The sequence below is a fragment of the Nicotiana tabacum genome, chromosome 18, assembly GCF_000715075.1.
Source record: "Nicotiana tabacum cultivar K326 chromosome 18, ASM71507v2, whole genome shotgun sequence".
Taxonomy (NCBI): Eukaryota; Viridiplantae; Streptophyta; class Magnoliopsida; order Solanales; family Solanaceae; genus Nicotiana; species Nicotiana tabacum.
The window spans coordinates 107,015,493-107,037,519 of NC_134097.1; the positions used below are offsets into that span (position 1 = coordinate 107,015,493).

The 22,027-nt window shown below is 37.6% G+C and overlaps 1 protein-coding gene across 1 annotated transcript; it reads left to right on the forward strand.

The window, feature by feature from the left end:
• Positions 1-4,531: 4,531 nt before the first annotated feature.
• On the forward strand, positions 4,532-8,186 carry LOC107811954 (elongation factor 1-beta). Its single transcript, XM_016636949.2, has 6 exons — positions 4,532-4,744; positions 4,830-4,949; positions 5,049-5,130; positions 7,280-7,394; positions 7,579-7,692; positions 7,796-8,186. The coding sequence occupies exons 1-6, from the start codon at positions 4,659-4,661 to the stop codon at positions 7,957-7,959; spliced, it is 681 nt and encodes a 226-aa protein (XP_016492435.1). The 5' UTR covers positions 4,532-4,658; the 3' UTR covers positions 7,960-8,186.
• The last annotated feature ends 13,841 nt before the right edge of the window (positions 8,187-22,027 follow it).

Genomic DNA, 22,027 nt, shown 5'->3' on the forward strand with positions numbered 1-22,027 from the left:
TTCAGGTATTTCGGAGTCAGTTTGGAAGAATGAAATTCAAAGTTTAAAGCTTAAGTTTAAAGATTGACGGGATGTTGACTTATGTGTAAACGACCCCGGAATAGAATTTTGATAATTCCAATAGCTCCGTATGGTGATTTTGGACTCAGGAGCGTGTTCGGAAATTTTTTTTGGAAGTCTGTAGTTTAGTTAGGCTTGAAATGTCTAAAACAAAAATTTAAGTTTGGAAGTTTGACGAGGAGTTGACTTTTTGATATCGGGATCGAAATTTGATTCTGGAAATTGGAATAGCTCCATATATCATTTATGACTTGTGTGCAAAATTTGGGGTCAATCGGACATGATTTGATAAGTTTCGGCATCGGTTGTAGAAGTTTGAGGTTTCTAGTTCATTAAGCTTGAATTGGTGTGCGATTCATGTTTTTGTTGTTGTTTGATGTGATTTGAGGGCTCGACTAAGTTTGTATAGTGTTTTTAGGACTTGATGGTACCTTTGGTCGAGGTCCCGGGGGCCTCGGGTGTGCTCAGAGGTGAGTTTTGAGTGAGTCCGAGCATTCCGGCACTCTGATATTATTCTGGTACTTTTGGAAGTGCGGACCGCAGTAGAAATAATGTGCAGCCACACATCAAGGAGTTCTGCAGATTTGTCGGTCCGACTTCAGAAGCTTATATCTTTTGATCCACAAGAAAATTGTAGCCCTTCGTATTTAGTTTCCAGAAAGGTAAAGAAATCATAATTTGGACATCTGTAGAGAAAGTTATGGCCAATTTACTGAAGTCTGGTAGTAGAGAAGCTGTGAAGTGCGGCCGCACAATTTTTGTGCGACCGTACGACTTGGAAAGGTGCGTCCGCACTTGGAAATGTGCGGACGACACATTGGGAAAGTCAAAGGGTGTACTATATAAACGAGGCTTAGGGTATTATTTCACATTTTGGACCTTGGGAGCTCGGTTTGTAACAATTTTCTGTAGTTTTTTCAAGAAATTCATCGAGGTAAGTGATTCTAACTCAAATTTGGTTAATATGCATGAATATATCATTGTTTTCATCATTTAATTAGTATTTTGAGATGAAAATTGGGGGTCTTGGCCTAAAGTTTCATAATATGAATTTTTGAGTTTTGAACAACGATTTGAAGTCGGATTTGAGGAAAACTAGTATAGTTAGACTCGTGATTGAATGGGTTATTGGATTTTATTAGTTTTGTCGGGCTCCGAGGTGCGGGCCCGGGTGTGGTTTTTGGCCGGATTTGAGATTTGATTTGGGATTCTATCTTTATCAATTATAATTGATTCTTTGGACTTTATCTGATGTATTTGAGTTGTGTTTGGATAGTTTTGAGCCGTTCGGAGGTTGCTACGTGTGGGATGGCATTTTTGGAACATTGCTTGGATTGCTCGGTATTGGGATTGGCTTGTTCAAGATAAATAGCTCTTCTAAACTTAGTGCTGAGGGTATGAAACCTCAAATTACGTGTTGTATGATTGGTATTAATGTGACGCACATGCTAGGTGACGGGCGTATGGGCGTGCACCCTGTGAATTGTGACTCTGTTATTCCCATGGCACTGTTTAGTGATTTTATTTTGTTGATATCTGTGTTGTCACCATGTGATTAAGTAACTGAGTTGTCAATCATGATAGATATCATGTTTAGGCTTTATATTGATATTGTTAGGACCCATAGTGGTCGTTTCTTGCTGTCATCTTACTGATTTTATTGATATTTCGTACTCAGTCATATTCATGCATTCATATCATATCTCAATCTCAGTTGTTGTTTATTGATACATCATATCATTGTTGTCGGGGTAGTTTCATGACATTGTGAGCCCTGAGTGAGACTGGAGAGATTGATGACTGAGTAAGACCAAGGGCCTAATTGTGGGTTATTGATACTATATCATGTGAGTTGTCCGTACAGCACGTGAGTTGTCCGTGCAGTACGTGGGTTGTCCTTGCGGATTCTGATATTGAGACTATAACACATGAGTTGTCCGTGCGGAATATAGATATTGATACTATAGCACGTGAGTTGTCCGTGCAGATTATAGCGTTTGGGCTGAAGGAGCCCCTCCGGAGTCTGTACACACCCCCAGTGAGCGCAGGTACCTATTGAACGGGTTGCACGACGCAATGAGCCTTATGGCTATATGTATATGGATCGGGTTGCACGCCGCAACGAGTATTGTACAGTGCTGAGTGATTGAGTGTGCTGAGTATTGAGCACAGTAAAAGATAATGCGAGACAGTGAGGTTGAGTACCCTGAGAGTGTGAGTACATGAATTCATTACTGAGAGACATTGCATTTGACATACGTACTTGAGATACATGCATAGAGATGCATTTTCCTTTTGCTGCCCGATTTTGGTGACATTCATGACTGTACCTGTATCTTGACATGTAGGCATAGAGATGTACTTTCCTCATGCTATCTGAAAATGAAATATTTACTTGATGAAAAGTTTTTGGGAAAAGTTACCGTTTTTAAACTTACTCATATTTTTGACGATTTCGGTAAAGGATTTGAATTTTCACTGATATACTTGAAAAGTGGAAATGTTTCAAAAACTATGAAAAGGCTGAGCATTTATCGCTGAGCTACTTCTAGATTTACTTGCTTTACACTGTTAGGAACTATTATTAGTTATTGATGTTGGACCCGATCTATGTTCTAGCTCGCCACTACTTTCAACCTAAGGTTAGGCTTGTTATTTATTGAGTATATGTGGTCGGTTGTACTCATACTACACTACCTGCACATTGCATGCAGATTTTCGGATGCCGATGTTGTTGTGCATTGCGGGAGTTGGATTCGAAGGTGTATCTGCGTCCCTGTTGTAGATGCCTCTTGTTCATGGTAGCCTTAGATTAAAAAAACTCTGTTTATGTATTTTTCAAACAGAAGATGTATTTACTTCATATCAGCTTTGTAAATTCTATTCTTAGAAGTTCATGATTTGTACTACCAGTTCTTGGAAAATGTATAAGATTCAGATGACTTATTTGTTTAATTGTCTTATTAATATTATTGAACCTGCATAGTTATTAATTTGCTTACCTAGCGGGTTGAGTTAGGTGTCATCACGACTAGTGAATTTTGGATCGCGACATTATCAATCTAGATACAACATAATTTATATAGAAACTTGTTATTATAAAGTTAATAAAATTTGAAATTATCAATAATCATCAATCAAAATTTCCGATTAAATAATTATTTCAATAAAATAAAAAATGATGGAAATAACAGTATAGCAGGTCATTGAGTTCACTACTATGATCAAGACATCAACCTACAAAGTACTCCAATTAGTACTAATGTAATACGATTGCAACAATAAAAGAAGAGATTTAAAAGGGAAGAAGAAAAATGTCAGGAATTATAAAGTTAGAATACCATTATTTATAATGGACTAAGAATATGGCTTCACGTTGAAACAGAAATTTGAGAAGATGACAGAAACGGAATAGGTCTTCCTTTTTTCTTAATAGATACATATTTGAAAAGAAAAAAAAAGAATATTAAAAGTCATTTGGTAATTATATGTGCAATTATCATCAATTCCACCTCTCCTTCGAGAATCGGAGAGTGTAATTACTCCCTCTCAATTACACTTAATTTCATACTAACAATAATTATTTGGCCAAACAAACAAATCAAACCGTATAATAGCACTTAATTACACCTAAATCCAATACATGGCGGCTTTCTAAACATGCTCTAAAAGTACGTTCAAGTATGTGGTGAATTCTAATATTATATTGGAGGTTGGAGGACTACTTTTTCTTTTTTGGGAAACATGAATATTTACATTAATACTAAAGATGTTCAGTAATATACCATTTCAAGGAAACATCACTTAAGACACTTGAACCAAAAAAAAAATCACCTAAGACATTTTAACTGCCAAATTCAGCCATCTTAATCAAAACATTATTCGAAATAAGTCTAACAAAATATGTTGATACTAATTAATCACGACATAAAATTTCACATAAAAATAATCTAGTTTTTGGTTAGCTGCATAAAGAACAAATAATAACCACATAATTAACATAGCATTTGGTTGGGTATATAAGAAAAAAACTAATCATCAAATTACTGAACAATCTGTTTGGCAGTATTAGATAATAGTTGTATTAAGTTGTACGAAATAGAATGTAGAACAAGAATACGTGTATTAATAATATAAAAATTATATTATTTAAAGAAAAAAATTTGGTAACAATCTCAATATTTTTGCCACTGTTAATAAATATAACCGAATAAATAAGTTACTTATCACTTTTACCATATTGCTAATTACTAATTATCATCAAATTAATTACCTAATAAGTAGCCTAATTATCTTAATAATTTTGAAATTAACCTGCATAAAACTTTGAATTTTATTTAAAAGAGGGGTAGTCTAAAGTTTTTTTCTTAATTTAGAGGAAAGGTCTCCAATTTTCTTTAAAATTTCTCCATTTATTTTTTCTAAATTCTAAACAATTTTATAGGAGTAGGATTTTGAAAAGGCATATACCTCTAGGGTTTCTTGAATAACCCCATATATAAATTCCCACTATTGTCTCTCTTCAGACCCTCTTTCGTTACAGCCTCATACTCTCTCTTCCACAGTCGCAAATCTCAATTCCTTTTAACTCTTCAACAATGGCTGTAACCTTCTCAGATCTCCACACTGAATCTGGTCTCAAGTCCGTTAACGACCATCTTTCCGGAAAAACTTATATATCCGGGTAAATATTTCAGATACTTACAGTGTGTTAATTTCTTGAATTTTTTTATTTTGATCTTTTTTGACCCTTTTTTGTTTTGTTGCAGAGATCAATTGACAAAGGACGATATTAAGGTATATGGGGCAGTTTTGGAACAACCCAGTTCAGATCTATACCCCAATGCTAGCCAATGGTACCAAGCTGTTTCTGCAAAACTTGCGTCAAGGTATAATTTTTGATTTTTCCAATTGTTTGCCGCTGAAAGTTCAAATCTTTAGTGGGTATTTTATTGTCTTTGCGACTAATGATGAATGTTGGCGATTAGTTTTCCTGGAAAAGCTGTGGGTGTGAGAGTTGGAAGCCAAGCTGCTCCTGCTGAAGCTGCTCCAGCTAAGGAAGCTGCTAAGGTAATTAATTTCATGTTTAAGTATGTATTTTTCTGGCATTGGCCACCTTTATTTTGCTTATACCATGTAGAGGAGATCTGTGGCAATAAGTTTAATTTGCAATTAATTTTATCCAAAGTAATTTGTGTGTTGGAGAAATAGGTTTGATATTAAATATCAAGATCCAAAATTTGTTCTAATAATCTCTAGGGATGTTTATTATATTTGAGGATAAGAGTATGTTAAATCAATGAAAAGATTCACATGTTTTTTGAATGTTGCCTAAGTAAGATTTAAGTCTTGTTGTGACAATAAAACTCCATCAATTGACATTGATTTTGTTTTTCTGTTGACTGTATTGAGAACAGTTGGTGAAAAAGACCCCTTAAGTTTTTTTTTAAAAGACAAAAGACCTTGTTTCGTTCTAGAAGTAATCAGTGGACTTTAATTTAAAGAGACACTTGGTCTTTTAAGAGAAAAGGGCTCCTAAGTTTTTTTTTCATAAAGTAAAGAGACACTTTTAGGATTTAAGGTTTATGAGGTTGGACTACATATTTTAAAAGTCCCCAGGAATTTCTTTTATCTACACAAAGGCCTATAGATACGGAAGCCAAAAAGTCTACCAAGAAAGGAAATCCCTAGTTTTTCAGCTAGCCTAGTTTTGTACAAACAGCCACACGTCGTCTTGAATAACCCTAGATTTTTTATTTATGCTAAAACAACACAAGTTATTTAAACTCTATAGTTTGTTTTATACAAGTAATATGCAAACACACATTCTTTGTATAAGAAGCCACATGTTGTTTAAACAAGCCAAGGAGTAAACAACCATGAGTTGTTTAGGGTTGTTTAAACTACCTGTGGCTGTTTAATGAACTACCCTATCTGCAAAAATCTTGAAAAATAGGATTCGACCAACCAAATAAAAGAAGAAAAGGTTAAATATTTTAAAAAAAATAGCCAAATTTCAGTTCAGATCTGGTTGTGAGAGCCTTTTATAAAAGAAGAGGAAGAGGAAGAAGAAGAGGAGAGAGGGAATGACGGGTTTTGGGATTTCAAATTTGTGGTATTAGGGGTTGAGTAATGAGATCTTATTATATATGAGGATAACCAAAAACTTTCCGAAAAAGATTATCTCACTTCCCTACATAAAATCTCAAATTTGAAATTCCTGTTCTTTCTCCTCTCCTTCCTCATCACCCTCTTCTTCGGGCTCCTTTCTTCTTCTTCTTCCTCCTCTTTGTTTACTTCTTCTCTCTCTTCTTCATCCCCTCCTTCCTTATTTGGAACTGTGAGAGGAAGAAGGGTGGGATTTGGGGAGGTGAGAGAATGGTTTAAACAACCCTAAATAACATGTCGTTGGTTAGTATAAAAAATGTGGTTGTTTAAACAATCACAGGCTGTTTAAACAAACCACAAACAACCTCTGATTGGTTGTTTTAATTTAAACAACTTGTGGTTGTTTAAACAACCCGTGGCCTTGGTGTAAGTAAAATAACTTTTGGGCCTTTAGGTCTAAATGGGATCAAACCATATTAACCCTTTATCTTAAAAGTGTCAGCCGTCTTTTCTATTTAAAGAGCCCTTAGCTTTAAATGTCTTTTCCCTTTTCTGGGCAATATTTTTAGAGATGTGTTGAATTTAATGGAAAATAATAAAAAAGAAGAGGATAATATTGATGAGGCAGTGAGATGACTTCCACTACAGTGGCACCCAGTACATCAAACCAAAAACAAACTAGTCAAAATTACCTTGAAGGGTTTGTAGATTTAAGGCAGTTCATCAAAGGAAATGACAATATATAGTACATAAGATTAAATTGACACTATTTTTCTGAAAACTACCACGTAAGATCTCTTATATTGCCTACCTATTTTGTAGTTAGACATCTAAGGATGTGTTTGTATGGGCTCTTTGTCTTTGAAGACCTCCTTGTATATGGTATGCATATTTTACAAACACATAATTCATACAAACTAAATAAAGTATGTGCCAGCTGCACTGCTCAGGAGTTACGTTCCAAGAGCTTTGACCTGCCAATCTTACTCTTTAGTTGACCGATTTACTTTATCATGTAGGACTGTTATAGTGGATAGTGTTCATTCATTTAGTAAGGAACTGTTGATTTTGTCTACGTTCAAGTGTAGTTTGACACATTGGATGTCTGCAGGCTGCCGATGATGACGACGATGATGATATTGATCTCTTTGGAGAAGAGACAGAGGAGGAAAAGAAGGCAGCAGAAGCAAGGGAGGCTACTAAGGCATCTACCAAGAAGAAAGAGAGTGAGCTTTGACATTTATAAGACATTTACCTTATAAAGTGATTGCCTGAATAAAAAAGGAAGATAAGAGGCTGAAGTGCAAGGAAAATGCATAACATTTCAGAACTGGAATATAGAAGGAAAATATATTTTAGCTCAATTAAATCTTCAATCAGCTTAATTCTGTTGTATTCTTTCTTTTGCAGGTGGAAAGTCATCCATTCTTTTGGACGTTAAGCCTTGGGATGATGAAACTGACATGAAGAAACTGGAGGAGGCTGTTCGCAGTGTTCAGCAAGAAGGGCTTACTTGGGGAGCATGTATGACTTTTTATTTCCATTGCACACTCTTTAACCGTGCTCTAACTGATTATATATTAGCATTTGGTTACTGACAAATCTGTTCTTGCCGTCTCTTTGACAGCCAAATTGGTCCCAGTTGGCTATGGGATTAAGAAATTGCAGATTATGCTCACCATCGTGGATGACCTTGTCTCGGTGGACACTCTCGTTGAGGAAAAACTAACAGTAGAGCCTATCAATGAATACGTGCAGAGCTGTGATATTGTTGCCTTCAACAAAATATAAGTTCAATGCAACAAGGAACTTCCTATCTTGGCTTGAGCCTTGTTCAGGCTGTAATTTTGCTAGTTTTTGAGTTCTGATACTTTATATTTGTTTCTTCTAGCATTTTTATCCTTCATCTTCTGGTCAACCGTGTTTAGTGGTGAGAATGGGTATTTAAGTTACTTCAATGTTACTCTTTCTCAATTGAATTTTAATATTAAACATGTCTCAATTTTCACAAAAAAAAATCACCTCAAGTTATGCCTTTTTTGTTGATCTTGTTTGCCATTTTGATTAGATTAGGTACATTATTATGACAAAGCTATGGTCTACTTCAATATCCCTCTTAATATGGGTAATATGTATAAATCATGTGAGAAACTGAGAATATGTTCGGGCAAATACAGTCTAAACGTAATATAAATTGCTGGGAAAAAGGTCATATCTATTCCTCTACTTTAGTATATTGTCCACATTTATCCCTAGCTTTACTATTGGTCCAAATTGTCCATGTTTATTCCTAACCCTAACGGTTATCCACTGTGGCGAAGGACTACCTCAATAAAAAATGACACATAATTAAATAATCCACCCCTTTTCTTTCTTAGTGGGCGTTTGAATATAAGAATTGTAAAATTCCAAAATAGAGGGAAAAAAGTTATTTGAAATTTATAGTTGTAAAATTCCAAAATAGAGGGAAAAAAGTTATTTGAAAAAAGTTATTTGAAATTTATAGTTATGTTTGGACATAAATATAATTTTGGGTTGTTTTTGAAGTTTTGTGAGTAAAAATTTTGAAAAACAAACTTTCTGAAGTTTTTTAAATTTTCAAAAAATTTCAAAATACATTTTCAAGAACGAACAATCGCCGATTACAGAAAAAAGTGAAATTTTTGTGAAAAAAAAGAAAAAATTTCTTATGTCAAACGGGCTCTTAATATTTTGTTTTCATTCTAAATTTTAGTTCTTTTTTCCCTACCATCGGAACCCCTCTTCTCCCTTGCCCTCCACCATTACAGTAGGCAATAAAATTTCGCCGGAAAAAATGGTCATTGTCGGTGCCGTGAGAGTAACTGGCCAGCTCACCTCCAGAAAACAATCTATCTCTCTCTCCCTCCTACTATATCCGCCTGCAATCTACCGGAAATTACCCACCACCACTAAAAACCAGATCCGTCTAAATACCACAGGAATCCATCAGATCCCAAAACTCTTTGACCACGATTCACCTTCCATGAATATGGTTGATTTGAACAATACTATACAGTTTATTAACCAAGCCACCATTAAAGTGAGTAATAAAATTTCACCAGAAAAAGGGGTCTCTCTCTCCATTAGCAGTAGCCGGCGCCGACGAGACCAATTGGTCGACTAACCACGGCAAAAACCAGCACTAATCCCGTCCCTGTTATCTCTCTGTTGGAGGAAACTATATGGGGCACTTCTTTACTATGCTACTATAATCTCGTTTACTGTTTCTTCCGCATGTCGCCGACCGTCCTCCGCCATTGCAAAACCCCTCGTAATTTCTTTATTTTTGGACTTACACAACCCTTCTCCCGAATTTTCTCAATCACAACGGGCGCACAATTTTGTTGATAAAAATTAATCTCGTTTGGTCTTTAAGTTAGAAGAGAAACACCTGAAAATTGAAAGGTAGTTTTGGTAAAACCCAGGTGGTGGTACATGAAATATTTAGAGAAGTAATGAAAATGTGTAGTAAATAGTTCTTGTGTGTGGAGAGTTTTGATACAGATCGAAGGAATTTACTGGAGCATTTCGTGGTGGAAAAGATGAGGCTAATATAATTAGGGGAGGGAAAGGGATCAAATGGTAGGAAAAGAAAAAGAGAAAAAGAAGTAAAATAATAAAAAGAAGAGAGATTTAGAGTTAATTATGTGGATTATCTAATTAGGTGCATTTTTTTTTATTGAGGGGTCCTTTGCCACAGTGGACAACCGTTAGGATTGGGGATATTTTTATTTATAAAGACGTATTTGGACCGATAGTAAAACTAGGGATAAACGTGAATGTTTTACTAAAGTAGCGGGACAAATCTGGCCTTTTTCCCTAAATTGTTTCCATAACAAACAGCCCAACTATAATGATCGTGAATAGCACTGAACTTACACTCCACCAACACCAAGCGACCATCTCGTTCACCATAATCTTAACTCGTGTCAGTACAAACTGGAGTCATTTATTCAATATTGCATTTCATAATTTAATCTCAAAACGTTCGATGAAATCTAAAATATAAAACAAACCAAAGCTTAACAACTATAAGTCAAGTACAAATAAAACCAAAAGAGCTACTCACATGAAGCAAACACTAGAAGCACGTCTGGATCACGAAGGTGCATATGCAGTCAAAAATATTATTTTCCTGAAACATATGATATTAGCATATCGTCAAGTATCACTATAAAATTGACATATATATCAAACTCATAGCTCATACACTAGAACTTGTAGCTTTATGAAATATTTTAATGATGACAAAAGGTAAAGTGTTAACAACTGAAATTGTTTCTATGGCAGGACAAGTGAAATATATGAAGAAGTCTAAGTTATGTAGAATATCAAAGAGTTGGATGATCCAACATGAAGAAGAGATAAGTCAGATAAAGGAAATGGAGTCCAGCTGAAGTAGTCGAAACAGAAGAACTAGAAAATTGGGTCAATTACCGCATATAACAATTGTTTCAAAACACTTTTCATTAACTGACTGCCAACTTATAAATTTGCACGGTAAAATCATGGTTTGTGATTAAAAAAGGACACATTAGACCTAAAATAACATGAAAAAATATTGAGTACCTACGTAACATCGAGATACCTACGTAACGTCGAAAAGGAAAAGGAAGCCATAACATCGAGATACCTACGTAAGTACAAGTCTAATAAAGACTCCAATTTAGCCCTTTTTACGGTGTATAAGATTCAAAGTCTAAATGATTATGGGTAGACTTAAGGATCAATTTTTTAAGTAATAATTATTTTGGGTAGTCATAACTATATATTTTGTGATTAAATTCCAAGCGGGATTACACATACACCTTTTAAGAGTTTTTAAGAACACCACAAGATAACACCAGCATATTAGTGTCAAAAATATGATGCATGGTTCATATAAAAGCTATCGTAATATAAGTACGTGTATGAGGTGTGGTGAGTGCAAGAATTACTTTCCTCGACCCTTTAGTAATAAATCATGTAAAGAAATGAAGAATATCCTATTTAGAGGAGGAAACTACTGGGAAACGTTCAAATATAAGTGACATGATAATAAATTAGCAATAAATTGTGGCCTATAATTCTTATTTACTATACTATTATACCTTCTGTCACACTTCCTTTTTGCGCGCCTACCCCGAAGGATAAATGTGTGAGGGAGTTTTTCCAATTTAAGTGACAATATTCGAAATGAGATTATTTATTTAATTCAGAGTCGCCACTTGGGAAAGGTTTGGCTTTTGGTGTCCCAAGTCACCGGTTTATCTTGAATCCCAATTCGAGGAAAATATTCGACTTTCCAAATGAAGTCTGCGAACCAGAAATTCTAAGTAAGGAATTCTGTTGACCCGAGGGAAGGTGTTAGGCACCCCCGAATCCCGTGGTTCTAGCACGGTCGCTTAAATTGTTATAATGGCTAAATATCTGATTTTAATACATGTTATAACTTGTGTGCAAATTTTAACTTTCTAGCCGCTTTTATTATTATTATTATTATTATTTTATTTTTTATAAGAATGTGAACATCGTTTAAAACATGTCTTTGGATTGCGTCACATGAAATGCACCCGCAATCCGGAACACATTTTATTCAATGTTTTGGGATTTGGATTTGGGTCGCATGAAATGCACACCCGAGTTTAAGAAGGTAAGATTATTAGAATGCGTGCCTAAAACGACTAACGCGTAGTTATTTTTGGAAAAAGCTGTGAATTTCGCTAAGCGGCCGATCCCGAGTTCTAAGTAATTAATACATACATTTGTGAGGGCCCCGCAATCTATACGTTTTACTATGCGAGGCTCATCTCATTTATTTTGACAATGGTCAATCCTAAAATGACTACATTTTTCTATTAAAATTAGTTTCTAAAATAAAGAAAGAAAATTCTAATTAATTAAGAGCTTTCAAGAGAAAAAAAATTAAGAAAACGTAACATACTAATTGCTAGATTAAGACATATGGAAAGGAATTTTACTAAAAAAAAAAATCGAAATTATAAATAAAATAAGAAATTCGACAGCTAATATTCAAAAAGAAATCAAATATAGATAGATTGAAGCTCGCATTGTTATATATAAAAAAACTATTGGAATTAATTATTCACAACCATTTGAAACTAGATTTAACCATAATTACTAAAGCTTATTAGAAAGTTTATTAAACTTAAACATTATCTAGTCTTGTTTGGCCTTAACTAAATTTAGCTACCCATTCATGATTAACCTACTGTTAACCCTATTAAAACTTTCATAGCTAGTGAATTAACCCCTTTTGCCAAGCTGATTCACTAAAGACCAACTTATGTTATTTTTCTCTTATTCCAATTATTAAACAGTAATACATGAAATAGCCTAAATACAATCAGTAAAAGAGACGAAGAAAAAGCGAAATTAAAACTTCAAGGTTCCATTCTTCATATGTATTCATGCTTTCACATTTTCCAGCTTACAATATCGACAAGGTTACATCCATGTACCTGGTATTGAATACAAGAGAAGAGGAAGATGAGAATCAGCAGCAGTAGTAACAATACAACACAGCAACAAACAGTCCAGCAACACAGGAATAGACCAGTAACAGAGTTTGCAAACTGGTGGAGTAGTAGCCCAAGAAAGAAGCTTCAAGCTTCGATGAAAACAATAACAATTAATGTTGATTTCAAACAATGAAGGAAAGTAGAAGATTTTTTTTTCCAGTTTTTGTTCTCTCTCTCTGTTCTTTTTTGTTTTCTCTAAGTGTTAAATGAGTCCTCTTATACCCAAAGCAAGACTCCCTTTTTCTTTTTCTAAGTGTTAAATGAGTCCTCTTATACCCAAAGCAAGACTCCCTTTTCCTTTTTACTTCCTTACTTTTTCCCCAATATTCTTTTACTATGTATAACTTTTAACCTTTTATTATTACCTATACTATTTCTGATTTTTACTTAAGTAAAAGTAGTCAACACGGACCCCACGGTTCCCCTCTTTTGAGTGGTCAAAGAAGACCTCATCATTATCCCCTCTCCTTTTTACTTTACATCATTATGTCTTGTCCCCCACTAACATATGTCTTGTCCCCCACTATAATATTTTACTATTATTAGAGCTTAGTGGGCGGAGCACTTAAATTAAATAAATCTGCAATTGGTTAATTCCCGTATTACCCCTAAACCTACTGTTACTGCCCAGATTCAAAAATCTGTTCAAACTTCAAAAATTATATAAGAACTAAAACAAAATTAACAGCTATAACCAATTCAACTAATCAATTAACCAAAATATAGCAGCTATAACCAATTCTTAATCAAATTCAATCACAAATTCAAACTAAATGGTGAACAACAAAGAAACAACCGGAATTATTTTGACTGAACAATATTTTTAAACAACATCCTATTTTCAGATTCAACAACAATAACAAACAAACATATTCAATTTTTTTTAAAAAAAATTCAAATTAAGCTTAAACGGAACAAATAAACAGATTCAAATCACTAAACTCAATAATCAATGGCACCTCGAACTAAATCTAACAATTTTACAAACAAGGTAAAGGATTCAGTTGACTAATACATTTCTATATTAAAACTAAACAAGAACAAATGAATAAAAACAAACTGAAGAAATAATTAATTGAACTTCAACTTAAATCAAATAACATTATAATTAAACTAACAGTTTCTTTATTAAAAATAAACAATAACAAATGAAACAACCTGAAGCAATAATCAAGAAACGATAAACATGAACAAAAACAAGAATCAAACATGTACTAATTTCAGATTCGAGAATATCAAAACAAAATACGGATATAAACGAAACTTTAACCCACTAACCGGATCGGAACGACGACGAACTCGAATGAAAACAAATCTTCCCGGAAACAATTATCGCACCAAAATAACTTGACGCCGAAGACGACCACGAACGGATGATCGAAGAAGATGGTCGTTTGGTGTCGTTTGAAGACGAAACAGTGGCGGCGAGGAGGCGGTGAAGCAGTAGCAGTTGCTACTGCTGAGCATGCTCGACGGAGGGAAGCTTTGGTGGTCGTCCATGGCTGGACGTAGCAGAAGGCAGCAGTAGCGACGCTGCAGCTCGTCCATGGTTGGACGTAGCAGGAGCAGCAGTGGCGACGGACATGGGAGGTCGACGGACGTAGCAGGAGCAACCACACGCAGCCATGGATGAGCTTGGAGCAGCTGCGTGTGGTTGAAGATGATGGAGAGGCAGCCATGGTCGTTCGACGTGGATCTGGTCGAGCTGCTGGACGTGACAGTGGTGAAGCAGCAGCGGTAGGGTGCTGGTTCTAAGGCAGTCGCGGGGGAGGCAACCATAGTCGCCGGAGGTGAAGCTCGTTTTGGACTGGTTCGCTACGAGCCGAAGAAAATGACGAAGCAGCGGTAGTCAGCCATGGTTGCCGGAGGTGATAGTGACGATGAGGAGGCAGCCATGGCTGCTAGGGTTTGGAGGGATTTGGAGAAGAAGAAGAGGGGGGGGGGGGCGGGTAGGTTCTTAGTTTTTTTTTTGGGTTTGTTTTTTTGTAAAATGAAAGATAGGGAGATAGCGGTGTTGGGTTTTTTGGGTTATGGACTGGGTCGACCCGGTTTGAAATGGACCGGGTCGTAGGGGAAGGTTGGGTATATTTGGGCCTGTGGTTCAAAATTGAAGAAGAGGCCCAATTCCGATTTCCTTTGTATTTTTTGCTCTTTTTTCATTTACTTCCTAATTAATAAAACTAAAAATTCTAAATTAAGTTATAAACTAAATTGACTTATCAAAAATACTAATTAATCCCTAGCAACAATTATCGCACATTTGAATAGCAATTAACGATAAAATTGCACAATTTGGACGTTAAATGCTAAAAATGCAACGTGCATTATTTTATGATCTTATTCATTTTGTAAAACAAACTTAATTACTCCTAATTATAGAATTACATATTAAATGCAAATGTGACATATTTTTATATTTTTTATTCATTTAACAAATAAACATGCACAGACAAAATATAAATAATTATCCAAAAGTGCCACGAAAATTCAAACATTGCACACAAAGGAAAATTATTTTATTTTGAATTTTTGGGAGTAATTCTCATATAGGGCAAAAATCACGTGCTCACAGCTGCCCCTCTTTGTCCGAAAACATGAAGAGTTTTCGTGCAAAGATAAAGTGAGCGGATACGAACGATTTTTGCCTGTTCGGGTACTCCGTGTGAAGCATTTTTTGGAAGATTTAACCGAACCTTTGCTTCAAAGGTTTCCTACATATCCCTGGCTAAAAGGGAATCAGGTTAATGTAGTTCGGGAAGTTTTGGTAGCTGGGACTACCATGGGACTGTAATGTTGCTGTTACTGCTGTTGCATGCTGTTACTACTGCTTTACCGACCTCCTTATTACACCAAAGGAGAATTAAAACTAAGCTAGTTATGCCTATCAACTACTAGTTACAAGATTCCTATCTATAATTCTTTTGCAACTTGATCTTGAGTCTTAGCTGATTCTGATTGTAGACTTCGATCTGAATCTTGATGCTTGCAAGTTGTAGGTGCTTGTTTATTTCTGCAGCATTGAGTGAAGCGGGATTGGCGGAGCTCGTGACTTCAATTAGATTTTGAGCGATCTGCACTTTGTTTGCTCCAGTATTTGGGCTCATCTTCTTTTGTTCTTTCCTTCCTTTCTTTATTCTGGATTGAGACTCACTCCGTAGGTCATGTCGATCCCTGTGCCTCGAGGTCAAACCTGCTCAGACAATGAAACAAACAAACGAACGAAATTTTTCTGCCCCATTTTCACTAGGAAAATTTCGTGAGTTAACTGCCATAAAAATCTACAGAATTGATGAGGGGATTGGAAACCTCAAGTCTAAAAGATGCAACTCAAGGATTGAAGCCCTAATGTTTGCAAAAGGCAAAACGCTCAACTCAGGGATTGGAGCCCTAATATTGGCTAAAGGAAATTGCTCAACTCAGGGATTGGAGCCCTAATGTCGGCTAAAAGAAAATTGCTCAACTCAGGGATTGGAGCCCTAATGTCGGCAAAAGGAAAATCGCTCAACTCAGGGATTGGAGCCCTAATGTCGGCTAAAAGAAAACTTGCTCAACTCAGGGATTGGAGCCCTAATGTCGGCTAAAGGAAAATTTGCTCAACTCAAGGATTGGAGCCCTAATGTCGGCTAAACGAAAATTGCTCAACACAGGGATTGGAGCCCTAATGTCGGCTAAAAGAAAATCGCTCAACTCAGGGATTGGAGCCCTAATGTCGGCTAAAGGAAAATTCACTCAACTCAAGGATTGGAGCCCTAATGTCGGCTAAAAGAGAATCGTTCAACTCAGGGATTGGAGCCCTAATGTCGGCTAAAGGAAAATTGCTCAACTCAGGGATTGGAGCCCTAATGTCGGCTAAAAGAAAAATTACCCAACTCAGGGATTGGAGCCCTAATGTCGGCAAAAGGCGACTAGGGAATGGAGGCCCTATGTCTAAAATCTCAACTCAGGGATTGGAGCCCTAATATTGGTAAAGGCGACTAGGGAATGGAGGCCCTATGTCTAAAATCTCAACTTAGGGATTGGAGCCCTAATATTCGTAAAGGCGACTAGGGAATAGAGGCCCTTTTGTCTAAAATCTCAACTTAGGGATTGGAGCCCTAATATTGGTAAATGCGACTAGGTAACGGAGGCCCTATGTCTAAAATCTCAACTTAGGGATTGGAGCCCTAATATTGGTAAATGCGACTAGGGAATGGAGGCCCTATGTCTAAAATCTCAACTTAGGGAGTAGACCCCTAATATTGGTAAAGGCGACTAGGGAATGTAGGCCCTTTGTCTAAAATCTCAACTTAGGGATTGAAGCCCTAATATTGGTAAAGGCGACTAGGGAATAGAGGCACTATGTCTAAAATCTCAACTCAGGGATTGGAGCCCTAATATTGGTAAAGGCGACTAGGGAATGGAGGCCCTATGTCTAAAATCTCAACTTAGGGATTGGAGCCCTAATATTGGTAAAGGCGACTAGGGAATGGAGGCCCTATGTCTAAAATCTCAACTTAGGGATTGGAGCCCTAATATTCGTAAAGGCGACTAGCTAATGTCGGCTAAAAGAAAAATTGCCCAACTCAGGGATTGGAGCCTTAATGTCGGCAAAAGGCGACTAGGGAATGGAGGCCCTATGTCTAAAATCTCAACTCAGGGATTGGAGCCCTAATATTGGTAAAGGCGACTAGGGAATGGAGGCCCTATGTCTAAAATCTCAACTTAGGGATTGGAGCCCTAATATTCGTAAAGGCGACTAGGGAATAGAGGCCCTTTTGTCTAAAATCTCAACTTAGGGATTGAAGCCCTAATATTGGTAAAAAATAGGTTGATATTGAGGATTCTAAACTAACCCTTTTTTTTGGAATTTTCTTCTTATTTCTCTTTTCGTTTTTATTTTTTATTTTTTTATTTTTTGTTTAGTAAAAATGCAGGAAAGAATTAGGAGGAAACTTCCCTTTTGGGTTGATTCCTTGCTGCAAAGCTGTTTCTTGCACTTGTGCATTTCTTTTCCCTTTTGGTTGCACCTGCTTCTTGCACGGTTGCTTTGGATTGCACCTGTTTCAATTTTCCAAATAAAGAACAATTGTCAGTTTGAAAACGGTGGTTGGTTCGGTGGACTTGATCATCCTAATTGCTTGGTCCCGGCCTCATTTCTATTGAGAAACTTTGCCATTGACTGGCTTCAAAGGTGACCCCCTTCCGAACTGATAAGACTCAGATTTTAGGATTTCATGATGATTCACCCGTGTAAGGCTTTGGTTCTTCCATCTCATTCTGCATGGGGATTTTTACTGGGGCAGATCTCATTGGGGATTTTTTTTCTTTTTTCTTTTGAGAATGCCTTTACTTTGGAGGTAATCAACATCATGATCAGTCGGGATTGGACTGACGCACCACTGAGGCTTGGTATTTTCTTCACTTCTTGCTAGATGGAGCTTTGTGAAACCGGTCCTGCCACCTTTTCTTTCTAGCAAATTTGGAATTTAGGGTTAAACCGAAAGGGATTCAAGGAAAGGTAAACAAAGAGCGGAGAAACGAATTTAAAAGAGAAGCGTCCCTTTCGAGGAAAAGAAGGACTTATCTGAGGTGCATGCTGGCTTTAAATTGACATGACATGCCTTTTGGACAGGATGCCCGAATCTCACGAACTTGCATTTCCTCATGAACCAAAAACGGATCTATGTTTCCCAACCAGGGAACCTTTCCAGAACTTTCTGTGGTGAAATCATCTTTTCGGCCGACAGCGCCCTTTGCGGGTTTTCGCTAGTCGACCTCTCTCATTTCTGTTCTCACTGTCGCCTGATAGCACTCTTTGCGAGTTTTTACTAAAAAAGTTCTCTCATTTTCGATTTCTCTGCTCGCCATTGCCTTACGGTACCCGTGTGGGTTTTCACCAATAAGACTCTCTCGTTTTATTTCTCTCATTTTCTTGCCTCGGATCCAAATAGTTGTATCCTCTGATCCTTGACCACTCTCACTGATTGATCATAAGGACTTGAAAGGATTTGGGTAAAAATGATTTGGATCGATTTACAACCTTGGAATCATTCAAAACGGGATTACCGCGGGATCATTATAACATCTGCCCCAGTTTCATTTTGAGGGAATTTGGATTTTTATTTTGGTGTGACTGAACCCCAGAGAGAGGCTGCCTACGTATCCTTTCAGAATCAAGTCAGACGTAGTTCAGGCTAATCATTTTTTTTGTGGATTCCAAAGAGGGTAGCCAAAGAAATGTAACCGGCTCAAAGGTTTTGTAGAAAGAGTTGATAGTGTTTGGGTAGCGGGAATAAAGCCTTCATTATCTCAAATGTGCTAACACATCACTGAAGTAAACTCAGACATAGTACCTTTTGACTGCATCCGCGTTCACAGCTATTTCAGGATCATTTCCTTCAATATCCCCAGATACAACGCTCCTCTTGGCAATATCTTCCTGATGATGTACGGACCTTTCCAATTAGGAGCAAATTTTCCTTTCACTTCCTGGTGATGTGGAAGAATGCGTCTTAACACTAGTTGACCTACTTCAAAATTCCTGGGTCGCACCTTCTTGTTATAAGCGTGGGCCATTCTTTGTTGGTACAACTGCCCGTGACAGACTGCAGCCATTCGCTTTTCATCAATTAAGGTCAATTGCTCCAATCGAGTCTTAACCCATTCGTTATCTTCAATCTCTGCTTCAACAATGGTTCGGAGCGAAGGAATTTCTACCTCTGCCAGTATCACAGCCTCGGTCCCATAAACCAACAAGTATGGGGTTGCCCCTACTGATGTGCGTACTGTAGTGCGATATCCCAGCAAGGCAAAAGGTAACTGTTCATGCCATTGTCTTGAACTCTGGATTGTCTTCCTCAAAATCTTCTTGATGTTTTTGTTTGCTGATTCAACAGCGCCATTGGCCTTGGGCCGATAAGGAGTGAAGTTCCTATGCGTTATTTTGAACTGTTCGCATACATCCTCCATCAAGTGACTATTCAGGTTTGCCGCGTTATCTGTGATGATAGTTGCAGGAATACCGAAATGACAGATAAGATTTAAATGTACAAAATCCACCACGGCTTTCTTAGTGACCAATTTGAGAGTGACAGCTTCGACCCATTTTGTGAAGTAATCAATAGCGACCAATATGAATCTGTGTCCATTTGAGGCTTTTGGCTCGATTGGCCCAATGACGTCCATGCCCCAAGCAACAAATGGCCAAGGTGCAGACATGGGATGCAGTTCTGTGGGAGGTGCATGAATCAAATCGCCGTGCACCTGACACTGATGACACTTTCGAACGAAACTAAAACAGTCCTTTTCCATGGTCATCCAGTAATAACCCGCTCGAAGGATTTTCTTTGCTAAAACATACCCGTTCATGTGGGGCCCGCATACTCCCGCATGTACCTCATGCATGATTCTTCCAGCCTCTTCGGCGTCAACACATCTCAACAAATTGAGATCCGGGGTTCTTTTATACAATACCTCGCCGCTCAAAAAGAATCCACTCGCATGCCGCCTAATAGTTCTCTTTTGATCTCCAGTAGCATGTTCGGGGTATTCTTGTGTTTTCAAGAACCTCTTAACATCATGGTACCATGGCTAGGTACTTGGTCCTGCCTCGATTACATTACAGTAACTATGTCTTTCCCTGATTTGGATTTCCAAGGGATCGATGTGGGCATTGCCTGGGTAAGGTAACATTGAAGCTAAGGTGGCAAGTGCATCGGCTAGTTCATTGTGACGCCGCAGGATATACCTGAACTGTATTGATTTGAATCGCTTGCTGAGATCCTCCACGTGCTGCCGGTAAGTAATAAGCTTGATATCTCGAGTTTCCCATTCACCCTGGGCTTGTCGGATAGTCAGATCAGAATCCCACATAATCAACAAATCTTCAACATCTTGATCGATCACCATATTCATGCCCATGATGCAGGCTTCATATTCAGCTGTATTGTTCGTGCAAAAGAAACAAAGCCTAGCTATGGACGGATAGTGTTGACCAGTGGGTGAGATCAAGATTGCCCCAATTCCTACACTTTTGGCGTTTACAGCCCCATCAAAGAACATCTTCCAAGCAAGAGCGTCTTTCGAGACTACTCCTATGGTGTTTATCTCTTCATCTGGAAAATAAGTACTCAATGGTTGGTACTCATCATCAATCGGGTTCTCAGCCAAATGATCTGCTAACGCCTGGGCTTTCATTGTCGTGCGAGTGACATAAACTATGTCGAATTCAGTAAGCAAGATTTGCCACTTTGCTAATCTCCCAGTAGGCATTGGTTTCTGGAATATGTACTTCAAAGGATCCAACCTGGTTATGAGGTAAGTAGTATGAGCTTGGAGATAATGTCTCAATTTTTGAGCGACCCACGTCAAAGCACAACACGTTCTTTCCAACAAAGTGTACTTGGGATCATAGCTAGTGAACTTCTTGCTTAAGTAATAGATCGCCTGCTCTTTCTTTCCAGTTATGTCATGTTGTCCGAGTACACAACCGAAAGAATTTTCCAAGACCGTCAGATACAAGAACAGGGGTCTCTCTGGCTCTGGCGGGACCAAAACTGGAGGATTTGAAAGATATTCTTTGATCTTGTCAAAAGCCTCCTGACACTCAGCCGTCCATTTGATTGCAACATCCTTCCTCAATAGCTTGAATATGGGCTCACATGTGCTAGTCAGTTGGGCAATGAATCGACTGATATAGTTTAACCTGCCCAATAGACTCATCACGTCTTTCTTCGTTCTTGGAGGAGGTAGATCTCGGATAGATTTTATCTTTGTTGGATCTAACTCGATACCTCTCCTACTTACTATGAAACCCAGAAGCTTGCCCGATGGGATTCTGAAGGCGCACTTAGCCGGATTCAGCTTCAGGTCGTACTTTTTCAGCCTCTCAAAAAATTTCCTCAAGTCTCGAACATGATCGTCCTGAGTCCTGGACTTGACTATCACGTCGTCTACATACACCTTTATCTCTTGATGCATCATATCATGAAAAATGGCAGTCATGGCTCTCCTGTAAGTTGCCCCGGCATTTTTTTAAACCGAACGGCATAACCCGATAACAGTAAGTACCCCAGGGTGTAGTGAAGGCGGTTTTCTCGGCATCTTCTTCATCCATCAACACCTGATGATATCCAGCGTAACAATCTACGAAAGACTGTATCTCATGTTTGGCACAGTTATCAACAAGGATGTGGATGTTGGGCAACGGGAAATTGTCTTTGGGACTTGCCCAATTCAAATCTCGATAATCCACACACACCCAAGTTTTCCCATCTTTCTTCGGTACCGGAACTACATTAGCCAACCACGTAGTATACTGGACTACCCGAATTACTCCT

Excerpts from the sequence above, each read along its gene's own strand:
- LOC107811954 (XM_016636949.2), top strand. The coding sequence starts at position 4,659 with ATGGCTGTAACCTTCTCAGATCTCCACACTGAATCTGGTCTCAAGTCC. Across the intron at positions 5,131-7,279 it reads CAGCTAAGGAAGCTGCTAAG|GCTGCCGATGATGACGACGA; the intron begins GTAATTAATTTC and ends GGATGTCTGCAG. Across the intron at positions 7,395-7,578 it reads ATCTACCAAGAAGAAAGAGA|GTGGAAAGTCATCCATTCTT; the intron begins GTGAGCTTTGAC and ends TTTCTTTTGCAG.